Below are 19,334 nucleotides of genomic sequence, written 5' to 3' on the forward strand. Positions count from 1 at the left end.
CCTTTCAGTACTAAAGTACGTTGTCTTGATGGTACTTATATATTTTTACCTAGGTAATATTTTATTGCTTTTACTTGTAAAAATAGTGTTTGTTACAGTGCGATCTTAGTACTTTTACTTAAGTCAAGGATTGGAGTACTTTCATCACCACTGCTGCTGATGTGGAATTTACAACTAGTGATGGCCAAATGAAGCCTCATGAAGCATTTTCTTTATTTTCTGAGCCCACTAGATAGCGCTTTTTGTTCAACAAAAGGATGAAAACACACTGAATTGCCATTCTTTGAGCCTCTCTCTTTAAACCATGAGCGCCATCTAGTGGGCTCAGAAAATAAAGAAAACGCTTCATGAGGCTTCATTTGGCCAGAGATTGTTGTATGTGAATAGCTTTGTAATAAATAATGAATATAGCTACTTCTGATCAACCAATATCAATTTCAGCCTTAACATAACAACTTTCAATTAGGTCCCACCAGACGTTGCGCTAGACTTTTTCGTCGCCGGTCATTTTGACCGACAGGGTCATAAAAATCCGGTCATAATCTATTTTTACTGGTCATTTTAATTGTCGTTTTTAAATGATAATAAAGATAATCAAAGACATTTAGTTTTCATTCTTTCATTTTTAATAAATCCAACAAGCGAGTTATAAAGTGTGCATTAATAAGGACATGAACGAAAAGATGAACAGACATCCACACACCCGTGCCATTAGGCTTTGGCCTGGACACACTGGTCCGGTGTGTCCAGGGCGTTATGCAGTTATGCCTGTAGGCTCGGTGACACAAAATTAAAATTGTAATGAAGTGATTATGGTATTGAAAAATGTGTTCGGTTATGCACTGTTGTGTTTTTTTATATTATAAACACGGTATTTTCTCCTCACGTTCCTCAGTGCATGCTGTTGTTATTTTATTTTGAAAATTGGCCGGATTCTCTCGTCTTTTCTGTGTCCGACTTCCTGTTTGGTACGGTCCGCTCGATCCAGCTTGACAGAAGCACTCGCGGCTTGCATGAAAAATAGACCAGACGCCGAACTGAAGCGCTGCCTCTGCGGGCGCTCCACTCTGCTCAGTGGCCTGTGTGGACAGTCAGATAGGTTAACATGGGCGCTGATTGAAAACTGCCTCCGCTGCTGGGCGCTGCGCTCCGGTTACGCGTCCGATGTGTCCAGGCCGTTATGTCAACAACGCTACATGAAGCAGATGAATGACTTTTTCTCTGCAGTGTGAAAACGGCAGCCACTTAAACCACTGACTGTGCACTCTGCCGCCAAGTGGGCAGGGGTGGTAATTGCAACCAGTCAAAATGACCGACGGCCTTCAGATTTTCCGGTCATTGTTGTAAAAAAAATGGTCAATGACCGAGAATATCCGGTTAATGCGACCCCTGGTCCCACCCACTTTCAATTTAAACCCACCTAATCTGGTGCCAAACTCTGGCCATCTCGAGTACATATACAGATAATGGTGTACTCGCTAATCCCTAATCTTCACCTTGTTTAGGTTTTTTTAAACAGTGAGTCGATTCCACTTCCGCAGAAGTTCTTCTTACAGCCTTCTTGGGCATGTGTCAAAGTCTTTGCACACGGCACAACACCAGCCCTGATATAGTGTTTATTGTGTGTTACCCATGCTAATAGGTGAGTCATGATCAAGTGGGATTCATCATTCAGCACAGCTGGGTAAGAGCAGATTTGGATGGTTACGAATGTGAATCTGGAGTTGACCATTTTTTTCTCTTACCAGAACATTAAGAGAAAATTTAAGGTAAATCTAAGAGACTGTTGCTGAGTGAAGCTCCTTGAACCATATTTTCATAGTTGGGTGGTTTTCAAGCAGCGAGGTGCATCTCCCCAGGGTGTGCAGAAGCACGAGGTGAAAGGGACAGGTGCATGCAGGTGTTTTTCTCAAAGTAACAGTATGTTGGTTATTGGAGTCTTGTTCGCTCACCAGCATGGTCAGCAGTTGGAGCAGCGGCAGTGGCTGTGACACACAGCTCACGAAGGCAATTACGGTACTTTAAAACCCTTAGCGCCTGATTACTGCAATTTACAACAACAATCGTGCTCCTTCTCAAAGTCATAACTCAGTCAAATCTGAACACACAGACATGATGCACACAGTTAACACCCGCCATAGCGGGGCTGGTGTTGTTTTCAACTTGTCAGTATATGTGTGTGAGTGTGTGTTATCATAGCAAGAAGTGGTTCTGTAGACACTTACTGTAGTGGGGACTACGACATGTTGTGTTTTGAGTACTTACCTAGGTGTTTGTGTGTTTATGTGTCTGTCTGTGGACAGATTTTGTCACCATGATAGCGTCACAGCTGTGCCAGATGTAGTCATGGAAAGTTTCAGGTGTGAAGATGAGATCACAATAGCCACTTTTACACTGCCTCTGCAAGGCATGAACACCATTATGCCGCCTTGGAATGGAGGGATAGAGTTGTCTCGTGTTTAAGGCAACAGCAGAGGTAGTAACAGCTCCAAAATAAACATCTGTGTAAATGGAACAGGCGGCAGGACAGGTGTGGCGTTTTGATCACATATTGTGTGTGCGACCCACCACCAGGAGATTTAAAAAGCAGCTGATAGCAGTTGGCAGCTAACTCCAAGAGGAAGACCAGCAGACGAAAACGTCCGCAAATTGGGAAAACAATGAGGTCCAGGAGTTCCTTACCCCCCAAGCAGAGGACGAGATCAAACACGATATAGCAGAGATGGTAACTGACTGTTATTGCCATGGTAATGCCTTTGTCCCTGTTTACCGACGCGTATGTTATATGTCACACTAGTCACATCCATCTCACCTCTTTTGCCTCCATGATGTATTTGATGCATTTTATTTTTGCTCAAAGTCAAGGTCTGTGTCAAGTGAAGTGTAATCTGCACAGGGAGGGCAGGAGTGGAGGTGGATGGGTCCAAAAAACCCTGGACTTTCACCCAGGTGTCCACTGTTTTTGCTTCCTGTACGAGTGTATGATGGGGTTTTTCTAGAACTAACCACATGCTTTTGTTGTGCAAGGAAATAAACATAAAATAAGGTGTTTTACCCATGTTGTAAGTTTATTTAAGTAAAAAATGCATTTAACAAGCATAAATTGACACATCATGTGAGAACGTCGACAACAGATGCCCCCAGAACACCTCGTGCGTCATATGTAGACGATCAGTTCCCAGTCTGTCTGTGAGTGGCAGATTTCTCTCACTTGCTGCAGTGAGCTGGGAAATAAAATCAATGAATCAATAAATACAAACAGTGCTGATTTCCTCCTGTGGCGCTGACATGACAAATATTTTGGTCAAGTAAATATCTGCTGTCAATCAGCTCCTCTTGGCTCGCCAGGGCCTGCTTCTGTGGACACAGATACTGTATGCACAGCAGAGTGGATTGACAACTACTATCTCGACATTGGCAATGTTAGTTAGTTACCATCTTTGGATTTAGCGTGACGTACAGTGTCAATAAATGTCTATAAATGTGTGTAAAAATCATATATAAAAGTCTTCTTCTGTGTCAAAGTAATCCAGTGATGGGACAGGAAGTGCTAATAGCTTACTCTGCATACTTTTAATGGTGCCAGTTCACTGAGATGCAGATAAATATAGGCAGTGCTCAAATTGTAGTCCAAGGAGAGTGCTGGGAGCGGGTGCAGTCGTCTCACGGGTCGTTCACACATATAGATTAAAAAGCTGGAACAACAATAGGCCTCTATTCATTGTGAATTGGACCTGGCGGCACCGCCCGCTGAGAGATTTAAAAGGCGCTCAGCAGCACTACGGGGGGAAATTGAGAAAAGCTGAACTTTATGCAACTTACACAACTACCTTGAGAGTAGTACGGTGGCTACATCAACAACAAATTGTCCAGTCAGAGCAGAGTATGTAAATGAGGTGCTCAGGGCAACAAACACACACACAAACACACACAGAGACACAGTTGCAGCTTACTTTACTTTGTATCTGTATGTATGAATGCAGCATCAGTTTGTCTGAGGCGAGGAGACTTTAAAAACCCTGCTCCGGAGGAATTACAAGCAACAGACAAGGATGAAACCATTTAAAAGATAGAGGATCTTTGCTGTTTTGCTTCAGTGCTGGAAAAGTTGTGTGGTGTTTGCATCAAAGGTCATTCTGGGGACTGGAGCAGGTTTATACCCTAAGATATATTATAACAGGAGAGATGAAAATCCATCATGGTTTTTAAATTCCTTGAAGCACTGACATTCTCTATCTATTCTTGTACTGTAGATACAGTATCTGCCCTGTGGAAATCCCTAGAAAAAAACCCAAACAACTTAATATCATAGTAGTTTGTGAGGCTCAAGCACGGCTGCAGCACATCATGTGACACGCATCACTTGCCGCCCCCAGCACACACTGGATGTGAGCTGCAGCTCGTCAGCAGACAATCACAGTTATTACTACTTTTACTGAAAGATCTGCACTCCCTCCACCTGTGCATTAGCTTGAAATTATGTGTGGACAGCCCCTAATTAAACTAGATTTCTCATCTGAAGAGCTGATCTCCAGAGCTATGACTCGCCAGGCAATATCCTTTTGGCCATTGTCTTTATAATGATGGGATTGTGGGTCGTTTAGCTCGGGATATTTCTGGACCTCGACAGTGAGTCTCTCCTCATCCATTCTTTGTCACACGAGACACAGAAACAGCTACAGAGGGGTCTTTGCATCAGTGGGGAGAAGAGGAGTCCAAGAGCAGTGTGTGGGGTTGTACATGGAACATAACAAGGGCATATTTTTTGATGTGCAGAGTTCACCACCAGTGTTTTTTGGCCTTAAAGGGATAGTGCACCCAAAAATGAAAATTCAGCCATTATCTACTCACCCATATGCCGACAGAGGCCCTGGTGGGTTTAGAGTCCTCACATCACTTGCGGAGATCAGCGGGGGCAGCGGCTAGCACACCTAATGGCAGACGGCGCCCCAGACTAACGTCAAAGAACACAAAATCGAATCCACAAAGTATCTCCATACTGCTCATCCATAGTGATCCAAGTGTGCTGCAGCCGTGACATAAAAAGCTGTTTGGAAAAACGTCATATGAACTCTGTTTTTAGCCTCACTGTAGCCTGTAGCTCTGACTGCTCCTCTGTGCTCCGCACTCACGTGTGTGAGCTCAGGGTGATCAGTCTCTGAAGAGCAGCAGTCTCGTCAGTACTGATGTCCAGATTCTCAAGTGCAGGCATCGCCAATTCCCAGTCTGAGCAGCAAAGACTTTCCTCATCCGTTGGCATTGCTTTGCATTTGAAACAACTACACCACCAGGTTTCCAGTGCTCGACTCCGGTATTCTGCGGCTGGCTGAGGCTCATGAGCTGCGGCGGCTGCTTCATCCAGTAGCCTGGGAGTCACATTTGTCTCCTCCGTAGTTAAAGAAAGGCAGTTTAATCCATTTTATTGCACCATCATATTGGAAATTATGTTTACGGGTCAAAATTTTAAATGTGAACACAATCAGTTTTGTTAAACAGTACTGGCTCTGGTGTCTCAGACTTATGTGAAATAATAGTTGGGCCTCCTTCTGCATAAAATTATTTATCACAAATTTATCATGACTGATAGAAATGATGGTTGCCAGGGAAACATTATACATGACACACTGTATGACTTTGAGTTGTGATGACTGTAGATTTGGGGCCAGAGACAGCAGGACATTATGTTGTCATCATGCTGTTGTCTGTCTGCATGTAGACACATTCTCCTGTCACTGAAGAACATGAGAGGACAAAAACACCACAGACACCCTGAGCAGACTTTGACTGCATCTCACTATATTATTTGCATATGAATGGAGACTGTGTTGATGGTATATGTGATTTTTTTTTTCCAGTTATCTTTTGCCTGATAAAATCATCTACATGCACCTTATTTTTCGGCTCATGTTCTCTCAGACAACCAAACTTTTAAAAATTTTCTTTGCAAATACCAACTAAAGCGGCAGAAACCACTAACAGCCAAACAGCAAATCAATAATGTATGAACAACAAACTCCCTGCTGCACAAGTGTGGCTTGATCACCAGATTCAAGAGTGTTGCACTAGTTAGAGTTGCTTCAGTGGATTTTAAGAAGTACATGTGGAGGATGTGCAGACTGACACCAAAGAAATGACCCAGCACAGCTGTGCAGCAGCAGTGACCCATCATGTTAGGTTATACCCACAAGGAGGTCATTATGGCCCAACACGGGTTGCCCTGCCTCAGTTTATTGCTGCTGCATAGTTGTATCTTGAGAAAAATACATGGTTAGATTTAATATTTACAGAAATGTTTACTGTGTGTCCAGGCCTGTTCACGCTAAACTACTCAGAGCTGTGCTCAAGTGGAGCAGGTGTAGGTCCAGCTGGTGCCTTTGAGAGAGATGCTGAACCCCAAATTTTGTCCCCAGTGAGCAGGCCTGTGCCGTTCTTGATCTGAACAAGAGATCAGCCAGCGATAGAGGTTCACTTAATTATTTTATATAAAATGAGAACATTTGAATCCAAGCTATATTTTAAACCATCAAATGAGATGCATTTGTTTTTGTTGTTGTTTACTTGTGACGATGAATATGGCTAAAGATTCAGGCTAGCTTTATTCCATGTTAGCATCCCAAAACAGACCACATTGCAATACGTTACAACTTCACAATGCTGCCTGAGACTCTTGGCTAAGAGCCCACTGATTCCTGCTCAAAACAAACTAAGGCTGGGGGATAAGAAGAAAATCAAATATCGCAATATGTTTGACCCAATACCTCGATATTGATATTGCGCCAATACTATTGGTGCTTTCACAACATAGTTACACGATGAGATTTTGAATAAATAATCATCAGTAATGTGGATGTTATGAGTAAGTGGGTAAAGGCAAATAAACAGCTAGAACAGTCTGGTAAGTTCAGTTACATCACATTTACTGTTAGCAGCCTTTAAAACCAGGAAAAGACAACACTTACCATATTACAATATCCAAAATCTAAGCAAATATCTAGTATCTGTCAATTTAATGCCCAGCCCTGACTTAAACCCTTTAAATACATAGTAGTTTTGTTTCATTATAAAACGGTTTTAGTTTTCTAAACCTGCTGAGCACTGGAGTTTTATCAAACGTCCAATTTTTTGGGGCAGCAAGCTGGTGTATGTGGGATTGACATCACTGAATGTGTTTATGAGACAGACCGTATAAATTGAATGGACATAGCCAGTGTGAGTCCACCCACTGGTTTGTGGACTCCATTTTGAAGCCTCGACTTTGGCATTTTGGCCGTCGCCATCTTGGATTTTTGAAGCCAGAAGTGACCATGAATGCTAGCTAGTTTGGTTAGCATCAAGGAAGTTAAAAAGAGGAGGAGTCACGGCGACATATCACATCATGTTATTGAGGTACAACACATGCATAGTGAAATCTGGTCTGCACCTGCCAAAAGGCTAAATAGCTGGGGCGCTTTCATAGAACATGGGGATGATCGTTACACTGAGGAATCTGAAGTCAGCCTTGAGTTGGAATATATTTTACGTGAAATACCCCGACAAGTTTTGTGGATTAAAAACTACACTGGACTTCTTGTCGGCATGAGGGTCATTAAGTACTGTCTGTATTTTCATTCTAAAGTGGCCATTTCCTAACGCTGAGGACGGCTATGAGCTGAAACATGTCCGTTCGACTGCTGCTGTGCAATCCACTATATTAAAAAGTGTTATACTTATTAGTGAGTGCGCTGCTGTAATTTTTTGGACCGGCACCCAATTACTAGTGATGGCCAAATGAAGCCTCATGAAGCATTTTCTTTATTTTCTGGGCCCACTAGATGGCACTCATGGTTTAAAGAGAGAGGCCAAAAGAATGGCAATTCAGTGTGCTTTCAACCTTTTGTTGAACAAAAAGCGCCATGTAGTGGGCTAATGAAATAAAGAAAATGCTTCATGAGGCTTCATTTGGCCATCACTACCAATTACACTTTGAGAGTTTTGAGTGAGCACGCCAAGATTGCTGAAGACTTACCACCATACACAACAGTACTAGCCAGCCGGCCGGGACCTCCCCAAGATGGCGGCAACATTGACGCACAGTAGCCACAGGAATGAGTCATCTATGATTATCTATGTTACACCCCATAGCTCACATGGGGTCAAAGAGCATGTCCCAGCCTTCTTTGAATAGCCTTGGTTAGCACGGTGCACTTACAGTCTCCGGGTTACTGTGATAATGCTAATGCTAGTGCTAATTTTAGCGAGTCTGAAAGCCATTGAACAAAATGCACATACGAGAAAAACTGACCTAAGTACAACCAAATGCTAAACAAGACTGAAACGCACTGAAACAGTGACAGCTACGGCTATGCCTGTATTCTTGTTGTTACACCATGGTTATGTTACCTGAACAAACGTTTTTCCATTGTAGCCACTCAATGGACGGCACCAACCTCTCACTCAAAGCGGCCACACCCTTCATTACACATAACTTTGCGCCTGAATATTTAAACGGGGTTATGTAAAAATTCACCTTGCAGTTGTCATGAACAAGGAAATTAGCTACAGAGACCAAATCTGTTTTTTGTACCAGGCTGTAAACATGTTTATTTTTTCTGTGAAGTTCATTAGCCATGCGAGGAACTGCAGTTTTTGGCACTTCCACACTGTCTTCATTTTTTAGCCTTGGAGGTGCTGCTTGGTTTATAGTAATGAAGGAATGTGTCACCCAGTGCAACAGTTTGGCTCATTTATGTGTTTTTATAGTTTGTGGATAACAATGGAGCTCTATGGCACACAGGAATAAGATGCTTTGGACACACACGGTACTTGTTATAAGGGTACATTTGTTGTTAATCTGGGTCTTTTCATTGAATTTTATGTAGTTAGTCTTTTATGTGGATAATATAACATATCCATATTTGAAGACATCAGTCTGATCCATTCTTACAACCCAGCTGCGCAGATATTTTTGGATAGTGGATGCAAGTTGTGAGATTTCTCCCCATAGCTATCAGTGAACATTAAATGTCCACCTCATCACAGTATAACCCTTAACTGCTTAAACCATGTATCATGTCCAAGTAGATAGGATATATGCATATTTTTCATGGGGGAAAAGCACACAGCACACACAGGGAAAACATTTGCTCGTCTGCAGTTTAGCAAACAAATTATGTGATGAAATCCACTCTCATTCTCAAACAGTGCAGTGTAGTTGGATATTTTTGCCTCCAGTTCATAAGAACGCTTTCCTGATGCAATCTGCAAACACAGAGACCCAAACAGTGCGTAAATTAGTACAGTGTTCATACTGTCAGTAACAACGCAGTCCAAATTTTAGAATACTTGTAAGTAACCCAGGTGATCGTTGTCTCCAAGGTATGAACAGGAACTGCTAGTAGCCAAAGCAGCACGACTTTCCACCATGATTTAATTTGATGAAACAAACAGGCTATAGACTAAAAGCATGGAGGTGTAGACAGATGTAAGTTCAACACTCAGACATTCAGCGAGATTCATCCTTTAAAACTTTTCATCGTTTTCACCAGATTAGTCATGCAGCGCAGGATAAAGCTCGACTGATGTTGCATGGTTGTTATTTTTACCTCATAATCCGACATTGAAGCTTGGCGCTTTGAACACCTTGCGGCACTCGTCAGTTCATTGTTATTATTTGATTAATTTAGGTACTTTACATGGTTGTGCATTAAACCTGTGCACACACGGTGTGGTATGAGGAGTAATGATGGCAGCAGAAACACAACACAAAATTAAGCAGTCGGGATGATTTCCTACAACGTGTGAAGCAAAACCAAACATAGGTATTTTTGCGGAACACAGATAGCACAGCTTTGCAATTCAACCCTTCTACATGCAGATATGAGACCACATAGCTTTACCACTGTGAAATGGTACAAGATGTCCAGAATGGCTTAGGTTAGCTCAGCCCAGTCACCAGAAGAAAATGTTGGCGTTATAAGATTCTGCAAACCACTAATACATCTGTGCCTTTCATACGTATCATATCAGCATAGTGTATGAGCTGACTTTGTCTTCGGGAGGTGGAGGGGATGGGGGGGATGGCATGTCACCTGGGCAAGACATCTGCCAAGACCAGCAAACAACAAAACCAGCTTTTCAGCCACTAAATGGGGTTGTTTTTAGTGACCTGTCGACGTGTTTCCACTGGGGTTAGTGCCACAAAAGCAACTGTGTTTATGCCAAGGCTGCGACGGGAAGCATGTTTTCAAGTCGTCCATCTGTCCATACGTCCCATTCTTGTGAATGCATTGAGTGCCTTGAGGGAATTCATTTGTATTTGTCACAAATGTCCACTTGGACTCAACAATGAACTGATTCAAACTGGGTGCTCATAGGTCAAAAATCAAGGTCACTGTGACCTGGTTTGTCTCAATGTCGTGAACACAATAACTCAACAACACAATGAGGAAATTCCTTTTAAATTTGGCACAAAGGTCCAGTTGGATTCATCTACTGGGGTGTTCAAAGAACAAAGTCACTGTGACCTTGCATCCATCTCATTCTTGTGAAGGCCCTTAGGGGAATTTTCTTAAATTTGGCACAAACGTCCACTTGGACTCATTGATGGTGGTGATCAGAGGTCACTGTGACCTCACAGACATGTTTTTGGCCCTAACTCAAGAATGAATACACTAAATATGACAAAATTTCACACAAATGTCTTATGGGATATAGTGAAGTGAATTTATATACTACGTGACATCATGACGTTCTGCAAAAACACTTTTCTGGCCATTACGCAATGTCACATCTCAGTAACAGAAAAGGAGACATTTTGTCAAAAACTGAATTAGTGGCGGGTGTCCACCATGAAACTGTGGTGACTGTTTAGATCTTCAGTGCTGTTGGGTTGAAAATGTGTGTGATGGGAACAGTGGTTCCCAATTGTTGGGTCGTGGTCCAAAAGGGGGTCGCAGTTCCATTCCGAATACACCACAAGTGACTCATGAGAGTATCTAGTTTGTAAAAAACAGGGCACAGGGAATTTCTGGCATAGAGCTTTTATTTTGAAGTGCTGTTTCCTGTGGTAGAGTGAGTGACTAACAGGCAGCTATTTGACAGACACAGCAAATTTGCTCGACAAAATGGCCAACTGCAAGTATGACACTGAATATATGAAACAGCGTGGACCTTGAACTAATAACTAAGGAGAAATCTGGACCCTATGACTGGACCTGTTTTAGAATATGTAACGTCTCTGCAGCAGCATCCATATTTAAGCATTGTCTGCTATCATTGCTACATATGTGTCTGGACAGACATGGATGTCAACTGGAAGTGTAGCTTGACTGGTTTGCGGATGCATGGAACCACATGGCAGTAATTCTAGTTTTACCAACACATCAGTGTGTTTCCTGCCCAGTAAACGCATCTGTTTTCTACTGAGACATCATTGCATTTCCAGGTTGTGCTGCCAAAAGTGGATATGTTAGGCCAAAACATGATCTCTTCCTAACAATAACCAAGTGATTTTTGTGCCTAAACCTAACCAAACATAACGACAGCATTGTTGAAGTGCAAAGAAACGAAAAGGTTTCATTCTATCTGCCACATCATAATGTCTAAATGTACCATGTCTGTGCTTTGCAGGAATGTACAATGCCAACATTTATTCTGGCGATTGGGTTGGTTAGCTGGGCAACTGCTGAGGGTGTCACACTTGATGTAGCCAAAAGAAAAAGACAGAGGGACTGGGACAAGGTCATATCCATCCCGAGATAATGAAGAGGTTTCAATATTTTAAATTATGTTGCACATCTTTAACATTGTCGCTGAGCAGATGATTGTCAGAAGCTTGGTATTAGTGAATTAGTGCATATTTTTCCATCTACACTGTTATGTTCTGTCTCTCTGCGTCTGTCTTGCTCTGACTCGTAGCTGGAGGCTGATTAATTATTCTCTGTGTGAAGGATGTTTTGGCCCAGAGTGATTGCTGCTCCTCTGTGGCACTCCTGTTCTCTGGATCACCTCAAGCCAAATGAGATGTGGTAGGGAGGAATAAAGGGTCAAAGCCCTCCATCTCTGCCCCCCCCCTTACTATTCCCTCCTTTCATCCCCAAATCCCCAGCAGTCCAGACAATCCAGAGCTGCACCGCAAGGTACAAAGTGTCCCCCCGGATGATTTCCTTCTTAGAGCCATCGCCCGGTCTGACACAGGAATCCAGTCAATGTCAATATGATTTAGGGAATATTTCATTTTCTATTTGTCGAGTCTTGCCTTGTTTCACAGGATTACAACTTCCCACTTCTCTTGTTTCTCACTTCTCCCTCCTTTCAGTTTCCTCAAATCCTTTCTTTCTCTCTTTCTGCCGATGGAGAGTAAACTATTTTTTTTTTTTTGCCCACAGAATTCTGCTGCATAGGATTGTATAGTTGTCATCGGTTACTTTGCTCTCATCTGTTCTGGTTCTATGTCCCCGAGATGCAGGCAAATCAAAGAGTAGGCTGAGGAGGCTGTGTTCTAGTTTGCAGTTGTTAGTCATGTCAGATGCTCAGTAAACAGTCAGAGCTGCCTGCAGTGGTGATAGCAGTTTGTCAGGGCCAAGGCAACAGTAGCTGCCCATGTAAATCCTTTTCAAAACACTTCAAAGGCTGTTTACTTTGAAGGGGGGGTTACATTTGTAGTTTACTGTGGTTGCTTAGTAAAGATAGTGGAATTTATGTGAGAATATGAAGTTGTAGTCCAATTATCACAAGCTAATGGACAATTTTAGACACTGACAGTTTGTATGATTGATGTGCCGGGTGCTATTAACTCCGATCACATTGAGCAGCCTCGGCATGATGTGTGTGCTTGAGGAGATGAATATGTAAATTGAGGCATGACCATCTTTACATTGAAATTCACACTCACGCACAAATAAGAAACTCACATTCCCAGTTTCTGTGTTGTGACAGCATCAACGCAAAGTCAATACAATAACTCACTGACACTTGTTGAGTCACAAGATGGATGAATGTTTAATGGTCCAATAATGTTTGCCATAGTGATAAAAGCAATTTAGTGACTCACACAAAGAAATTATCTGGATATATTTTGCTATGTATGCGTGTGAATTCATGCTCTGCTGCAAAGCAGTGTTCACAGACTTTATAGGTGACTGCAGCCTTATGGACCAAACTTAATGAAACCATATGGTGGAGCATTTGGGATGCAGAATAGGGTGAAACACAAACAGGCAACCACATGTTAGATAACACAATAAAGAGCCATCTAGACTCATTTTGTACCACTGCATGAAATAATGTGCAGTTTATAAGTCGAGGTGGAAAGAATGATAGAGTGAGGGTTGAAACATGAGCTCCAAATTAAAAGACAAAACATGTTGTTTGTCCATGTTCTCTAGAGCTGTGAATATATGTGTTCATTTGCCTGTGTCTTCCAAAAACTGTAACAAATCAGCTGGGTTAGGTTAAGGCATGTTAAAATGAATACTTTGGCTGTTAAGGCTGGGGTAGGCAGTTTTTTTTTTGAAAAGGACAAATAGGGCAGTTATTTGAAAATACACAAAATACACTGTCCTTCTGCAGCTATCCCCTGTTCCTCTCCTAAAAGCCCCTCCCAACAGATTACCACGGCCATTTTCATACAGTAGACCAGTGATTCCCCCCGTTACACAGGTTGTCCATGTCCTCTAGAGCACTGCCCGGTCTATCCTGTGTAATGGCAGCAACAGAAAGTTTGCTGTTCTGGCCCGAGTGATCTGCTCTCACGGAGCTGGGGTTATCTCTGGCTGGATTTGAGTTGCTGTGTCCAGTGACTGTGGGTCAACCTCAGGAGCTGCTGCCCGCTTTCCTCTCTGCGACGTGGTCTGAAGCAGTGGGGAGTGACATGGAGCACACGCTAGCCCTTTTTAGACAAGAATTGTGCAAATTTGCAGGAAAGCCCAATCAGTGTTTTTTCAGCATTGGCAGTATAAAAACAAAATCGGGGAGTGCAGCAAAATGCTGCCGACCTACTTTTGTTTATACAGAATGTGCCTTTTTCGGGGCAATGGGGGGCGTGAGCAAGTAACAAAACGTGTAGCTCAGCGTGTGACGTAAACAGTGACATGGGAGGGAAGCTGCGGCTGGTCAGTCCTTCGGTGATTCTCTCATAAGTCGGCCCGTTCTTCACCGTCCCCGTCATCTGACGGTTAATGGCCTCTTCGTTTGTGAGGGCAAGGAGGGCGCGCAATTCCTTGTCTCCCCAGTTGCTCATCTTTACAGTGTCTGTCAGGTTTGTGTTTCCCTCTTGCTACTAGCTGCTCGCTAATTCCTGCTATCAGCTGTTTCCTGTTTATCCACCGCCAGTGGCTCGCACGTGCAGCGTCATCAACAGCTCCTCCCGTGGCGGAAGGCGGCCTCGTTCTTTTTAAACCAAAAAGGTTCCGCCAATGTGTCTACCCTACGAGGCGGGAAATTGGGCACCTCGGATCAACTCGCCTATCTGGCTCTGTGTGTCTAAACGCTCACAGCTTGCCTGCAATGCTAACCTTAGCTAAATAAACATGAACATCAAGTGGCAGAAGCAGAAGGCTAAACTATTAGCAGTATTTTCTCTCCACCTCTGAAATGCATTGCTAATATTGGCACGTACTTTATTTCTGTTATTATCAGATTCTCTTGTAGACTCTCATTCTGATAAGTCCGTCCTCCTTTTTTTGGTTGCTAGAATGCTGCATTAGCAATTTTCTCTGCAGGATTCTTCCCCATTGAATCAGACTTTCACCATCTGAAGTGACGTGCACGCACATCTCCATTTGTAGAACAGACAATAGGAACGCCCTCTTTCTGAAATGACCTGTGATTGGCCAAAGTCATCCACACCACTTCAGTAACAATATGCTCAAAGGTTATTATGGGGTTTTTGTCCAGTGATGCCAAAATAAAGTGCCTACCCTGGCTTTAAGGTCAGGGGACCTTGTGGTCGTGATTACAGTAATTAAGAAGGGGTTTAGGTTTGTGAACAGCCAAGATGAAAGTCTCGTTTTGTTTTGAGGGATTTGCTGAGGGTGCTGTTGCCCTCATTTCTCTAGACAGGACGGTGAGAAAGAGGCGTATGAAAGGTTGCATCTTATCACTGACTAAAAGTTAACATCGACCCAAACATATCTTATCCATGTTTGCCAGAACCGGGATCTTTCCCCAAAATAATGCCTGGACTACTGGTTTAGTGTAGATGCAGTGCAATTGCTGGTTCTCTGGCTTTTTCTTGTGTGCATTGTTTGTGCAACAGTCATATCAGAAAGTGTAATTTTCATTGAACATTTTCTTATCCTTTTTTCTTCTCTTCTCAGGTACAAGAATATCATCCAGCTATGGACTGGCTGTCCTCGTTCTGGCGTGTGGTTTGGTGAGGGATGCCTTGTTATAATTTGAAGAACTGACATGGTCTGTGCCCTGATCTCGCTCTCTCTCTCTCTCTGTTTGCTCTCAAAGTGAACGAGAAAATTGCCTGTTTTATCCCTTCCCCACCCACCCCCACCACCCACCATGCGGACAGCACAGTTGGCCCTCATTTCCCTACCACTATACTGCTCTTGCACCCAGCACATTGTTATTAGCCACTGTAAACACCTGTCACCTTTAAACCAGTTGGATTACCTTTTGTACAGACGTCGACTTGACACCATCCGAGGTGCAACGCTCCGGTGCGAAAAAACGGACTCTGTATCTTGTTGGATAACTCTCATGGAGGAATGACTTTCTTATGGTTTCGCTGTTCCAGTTCATGTGTTTATTGCTCAAAAGTGAACAAGAAAAAAGGAGAATCTATATTTGTGTAATATATATGATTCTAAATATATATCTGTTTTATTTGAAACACGTAGAATTACTGTATGTGCTGTATACATAGCTGAAACTCACCATATTGGCCATGGAATTTCATTGTGAATAGGCCCTCACAAAGAAACAGAAGAAATTAAAGTACACGTTAATTTAGACTGTTAACATTAACCACATGGTTAAAAAGGGTTCTCATTTTTCTTCGGCTATACTGACCATCTAAATTATCTAATGTGCATAGTTTTACATCATGTTAGTGATACATACTGTATACAGGTGTGCATGCTTATTGGTCTGACAGCTTAAAAGAGGGGAACATAAGTTCTATGAGCTACACAATTCAACACTTGGAGTTCAGTGTTACAGTATGTTCAGTTTGGTTTTATTTTAATGTGCTAGCTTTGGTGTGAATAAAAAAATGTCCCTTGTCATTTTAATTTGTATTGCATCCTCAGTAGGAATAAAAAGGATGTCACAATTTATGAGTCATTGAAAATCCTGATATGTGACCATTGGATGATTCATTTTAATTGACCCACACCGTTTTCAAATGGCATGCTTCAGTTGCACCTCCCTGGTATGTCTTACTACAGAGAATGAATGAGTAGCCTATTTACCACTTTGGAACATGAGTACTAGTTTGTGTTGTGTTGATGCAGCACACAAATGCACACACACACTTTTGCAGGTAGATGTTTGAGTGGCAAGGGTTAGGGGTAGGGTTAGGGTTGAGATGCAGTGCAACACAGAGAGTAGACTTGCCTATCATCCGCATTGTATATGACCCATGTTTGGGAGAAATAAGTTAGTTTTGTTGACTCTTATATCTTACAGTAATATATTTTTAGCTTTATTTTCAGATGATATCGTAGAGATTTTTTATCCACGCAGAGCATTTATAAGCAAAACGCTTTGACAATCTGACACAAACACGGACAAAGGTATTCTTTTGCTTTCACAGTGCAACAACAGCTACAGTACAACCTCTAAATAACTGGGATTATTTTGTTGTTTTTGAGCTGAAGAGGAAAGTGTGCACCATCCATCAGAAATGCAGATGTTCCAATTCAAACTGAAATATTTATAAATAATAGAGTAGTCGATTTATGTCTCCAGAGTTATCCTGTAAGTGAATGTTATCCACCGTGAGTACTATGCTGCCAGAGTGCAGCAGTTGCCCTGCAATGAGATCAATATTTTATTTTGGTAGGCACTTGACCCCGAAGCACATACTATTTTTTCTGCTCAGTTGATGCCCAAAATTTACAGCAACTTAACATGAAGCATGATTATGTAGTTTCTCATGTGTCGTATGGTATAATCTAACATTCATACATAACATACATGTAATTGCCAACGATAACTGTGCTGTGTGTTTTCAAAAAGCGAAATACTCACCACCCTTCGAGCTTTTATTCCGCTTTGCAGACAAAGCAAAAATCCCCCCCTTGTATAGTCGTACTGCATTCCCAAAGAACTGTGGAGGGAAACTTGTTGATTCAGCACCGAGGTTCAAAGGCTGGCAGTGCTTGTCATGCTTTGGGATCAGACCAGAGACATCTACTGATCAGCAGCTTCCAGCCTGGGTACAAGATGTGTGGGCGATAGAGGGCAACCCTGTCTAATCCCTCAAGTTCCAAATAGCTTCAGGGTGTATTTGGACACTTAATCTAGCATCACTGTCATATATATGCCACTCTGCTATGACAGGAAATCGATCTCTGTGTTTTGAAATGAGAACATGTTATGTAATATTATTCAGAATGTTTAGTTTGCAGAAAAAAACAAGTACAGCTTATTTTAAGGTGTCGAGAATGGGATCTGGATGTTGATTCTGTTGGAAATGTGTGCACAGTTTGAGTGGACAGTTTGTCCAACCCTCATGTAAAAAGTTACAGATCTGTACAACTTGTAAATGAAATAATCAGCATGTTAACATTTTTTTTAAATATCCATTTAAAAAGGCAGAGGCCAGTGATGTTCTGTACTTGTAACAATGGTGTCATGTACTCATATTCAAGTGTTAACAAGTCCAAAGTGGGTTTTCACCTCTTCAAAATGAACTTGGGTAAAATGTATTTGACAAAAAAATATATCTATATGTATTAGAAACATCTCCTTTATAAAGCTTTCATCCTAATCTAGGGGACTCGCTCGACTGTGGGTCCTTGCAACATAATGAATAACAAAGACGGGGAGATTGGTGTGAAGACTGACTTGATATTGTGATCGGAATGATGAAAAATGATGCTTGGTAAAAAAAAGGAGTCGTGAGTTTGAGTTTTGATGGAGGCCTGATTGCTCACAAGCAACGAGGTCTCTCTTACCGAAGAGGAGAACAGTTCACAATAACGGCTAGAGCAGCAGTTCCTTCATCCAGGATGTTAGCGCAGAAACACAGCCATTCTTCTGTTCTGTTTTATATGCCATGCTACTCATCCACTCTAGATGTATTTGTTTCTTCTAATGTATTTCATTTCAATGCGGTCCTGTCTGTTTGTTGAGCTGTCAAAAATTCTGATGAATTATAGTTCTCTTTTCTTTGGTATTGTGTGAGGCTTCTGTACTGGAACATTGCAACAGTTTGTATTATAATGACGATATCAGAATAATATTTAAATAAACCATTTTCACAGATGAAATTCAAACACTGGGGGATTCCATCTGTTTGGTTGGTAACATACTGAGCTTTATAGTGAGCGGATTGGAGAGAGTTCTGACTACGCCAAATACTGGCCCAGTTTTCAACTCGGAGGGAAGTTTCTCTCTTTTGTGTGAGCTTTATCAGTTTTTATGTGATAGTAATGCTAAATGTTACTCCAAACCAGTCAGGCCATCTTTTATGCAACTACCCAGAGACACACAAATGGGAAAAACAGAATGAGACGAGAGTGATGTAAAACTAGCTGTCTATATCTGATGACTGGCATGAATTTGGATGACTTTATTATCACATAAAATCTGAATGTAAGGTTTAGGGCTGTGGTATGCTAAAGGAAAGAGTGGGAGCTTTACAACACTTCAGTGTTAGGCTTTGATGCATTACAGTGAATTACTGTCTTTAATACATCACTGCGCAAGAGTGAGCATTTAAAAATTTGAGTGTTTCTGGTGTAAAGTGCTAATACAATGGGACTGAATGGGCCTCTGTAGACGTGAATGTTCTTGTGGTATGTGAAGGGTAATGTACAGCAAGCAGGTCATTATTGCGAAATGACAGACGACAGACTGATGGAAGACCTTAAAGAGCTACTTTCTCAATTTTCAACCAGCTCTGTATCAAAACAATGTGTAAATGAACTATGGTAAACTTCCCTCCATCTAACCAGCGCCTTGATGCCCCAGCGACGCAAAAGCAATCATTTGGGGGAGTTTTGCTGTTGCTTGCCCTCCACCCATTCTGCCAACGCAGACACAAAAGCTCCTTTTACACTGCCAGACTTTCAGCGAATGTTGGGCTGTTTTGCTGGCAAGCTGCAAGCGTTTAGGCGAGTTGATCCGAGGTGCCCAATTTTCCGCCTCGCACTGTAGGGTAGTCATATTGGCGG

At 42.1% G+C, this 19,334-nt stretch overlaps 1 protein-coding gene across 1 annotated transcript in view; it reads left to right on the plus strand.

Moving 5' to 3' along the window:
- Nucleotides 1-18,368, plus strand: part of vstm2a (V-set and transmembrane domain containing 2A) — a 130,790-nt gene extending 112,422 nt beyond the window's left edge. Inside the window, exon 5 of the mRNA XM_049565630.1 lies at nucleotides 15,297-18,368. Within this exon, the coding sequence (XP_049421587.1) occupies nucleotides 15,297-15,373 (77 nt within the window). The 3' untranslated portion in view covers nucleotides 15,374-18,368. The remainder of the gene's footprint in view (nucleotides 1-15,296) is intronic.
- Nucleotides 18,369-19,334: the final 966 nt, after the last annotated feature.

Source organism: Epinephelus fuscoguttatus, linkage group LG21, assembly GCF_011397635.1.
Source record: "Epinephelus fuscoguttatus linkage group LG21, E.fuscoguttatus.final_Chr_v1".
NCBI lineage: Eukaryota > Metazoa > Chordata > Actinopteri > Perciformes > Serranidae > Epinephelus > Epinephelus fuscoguttatus.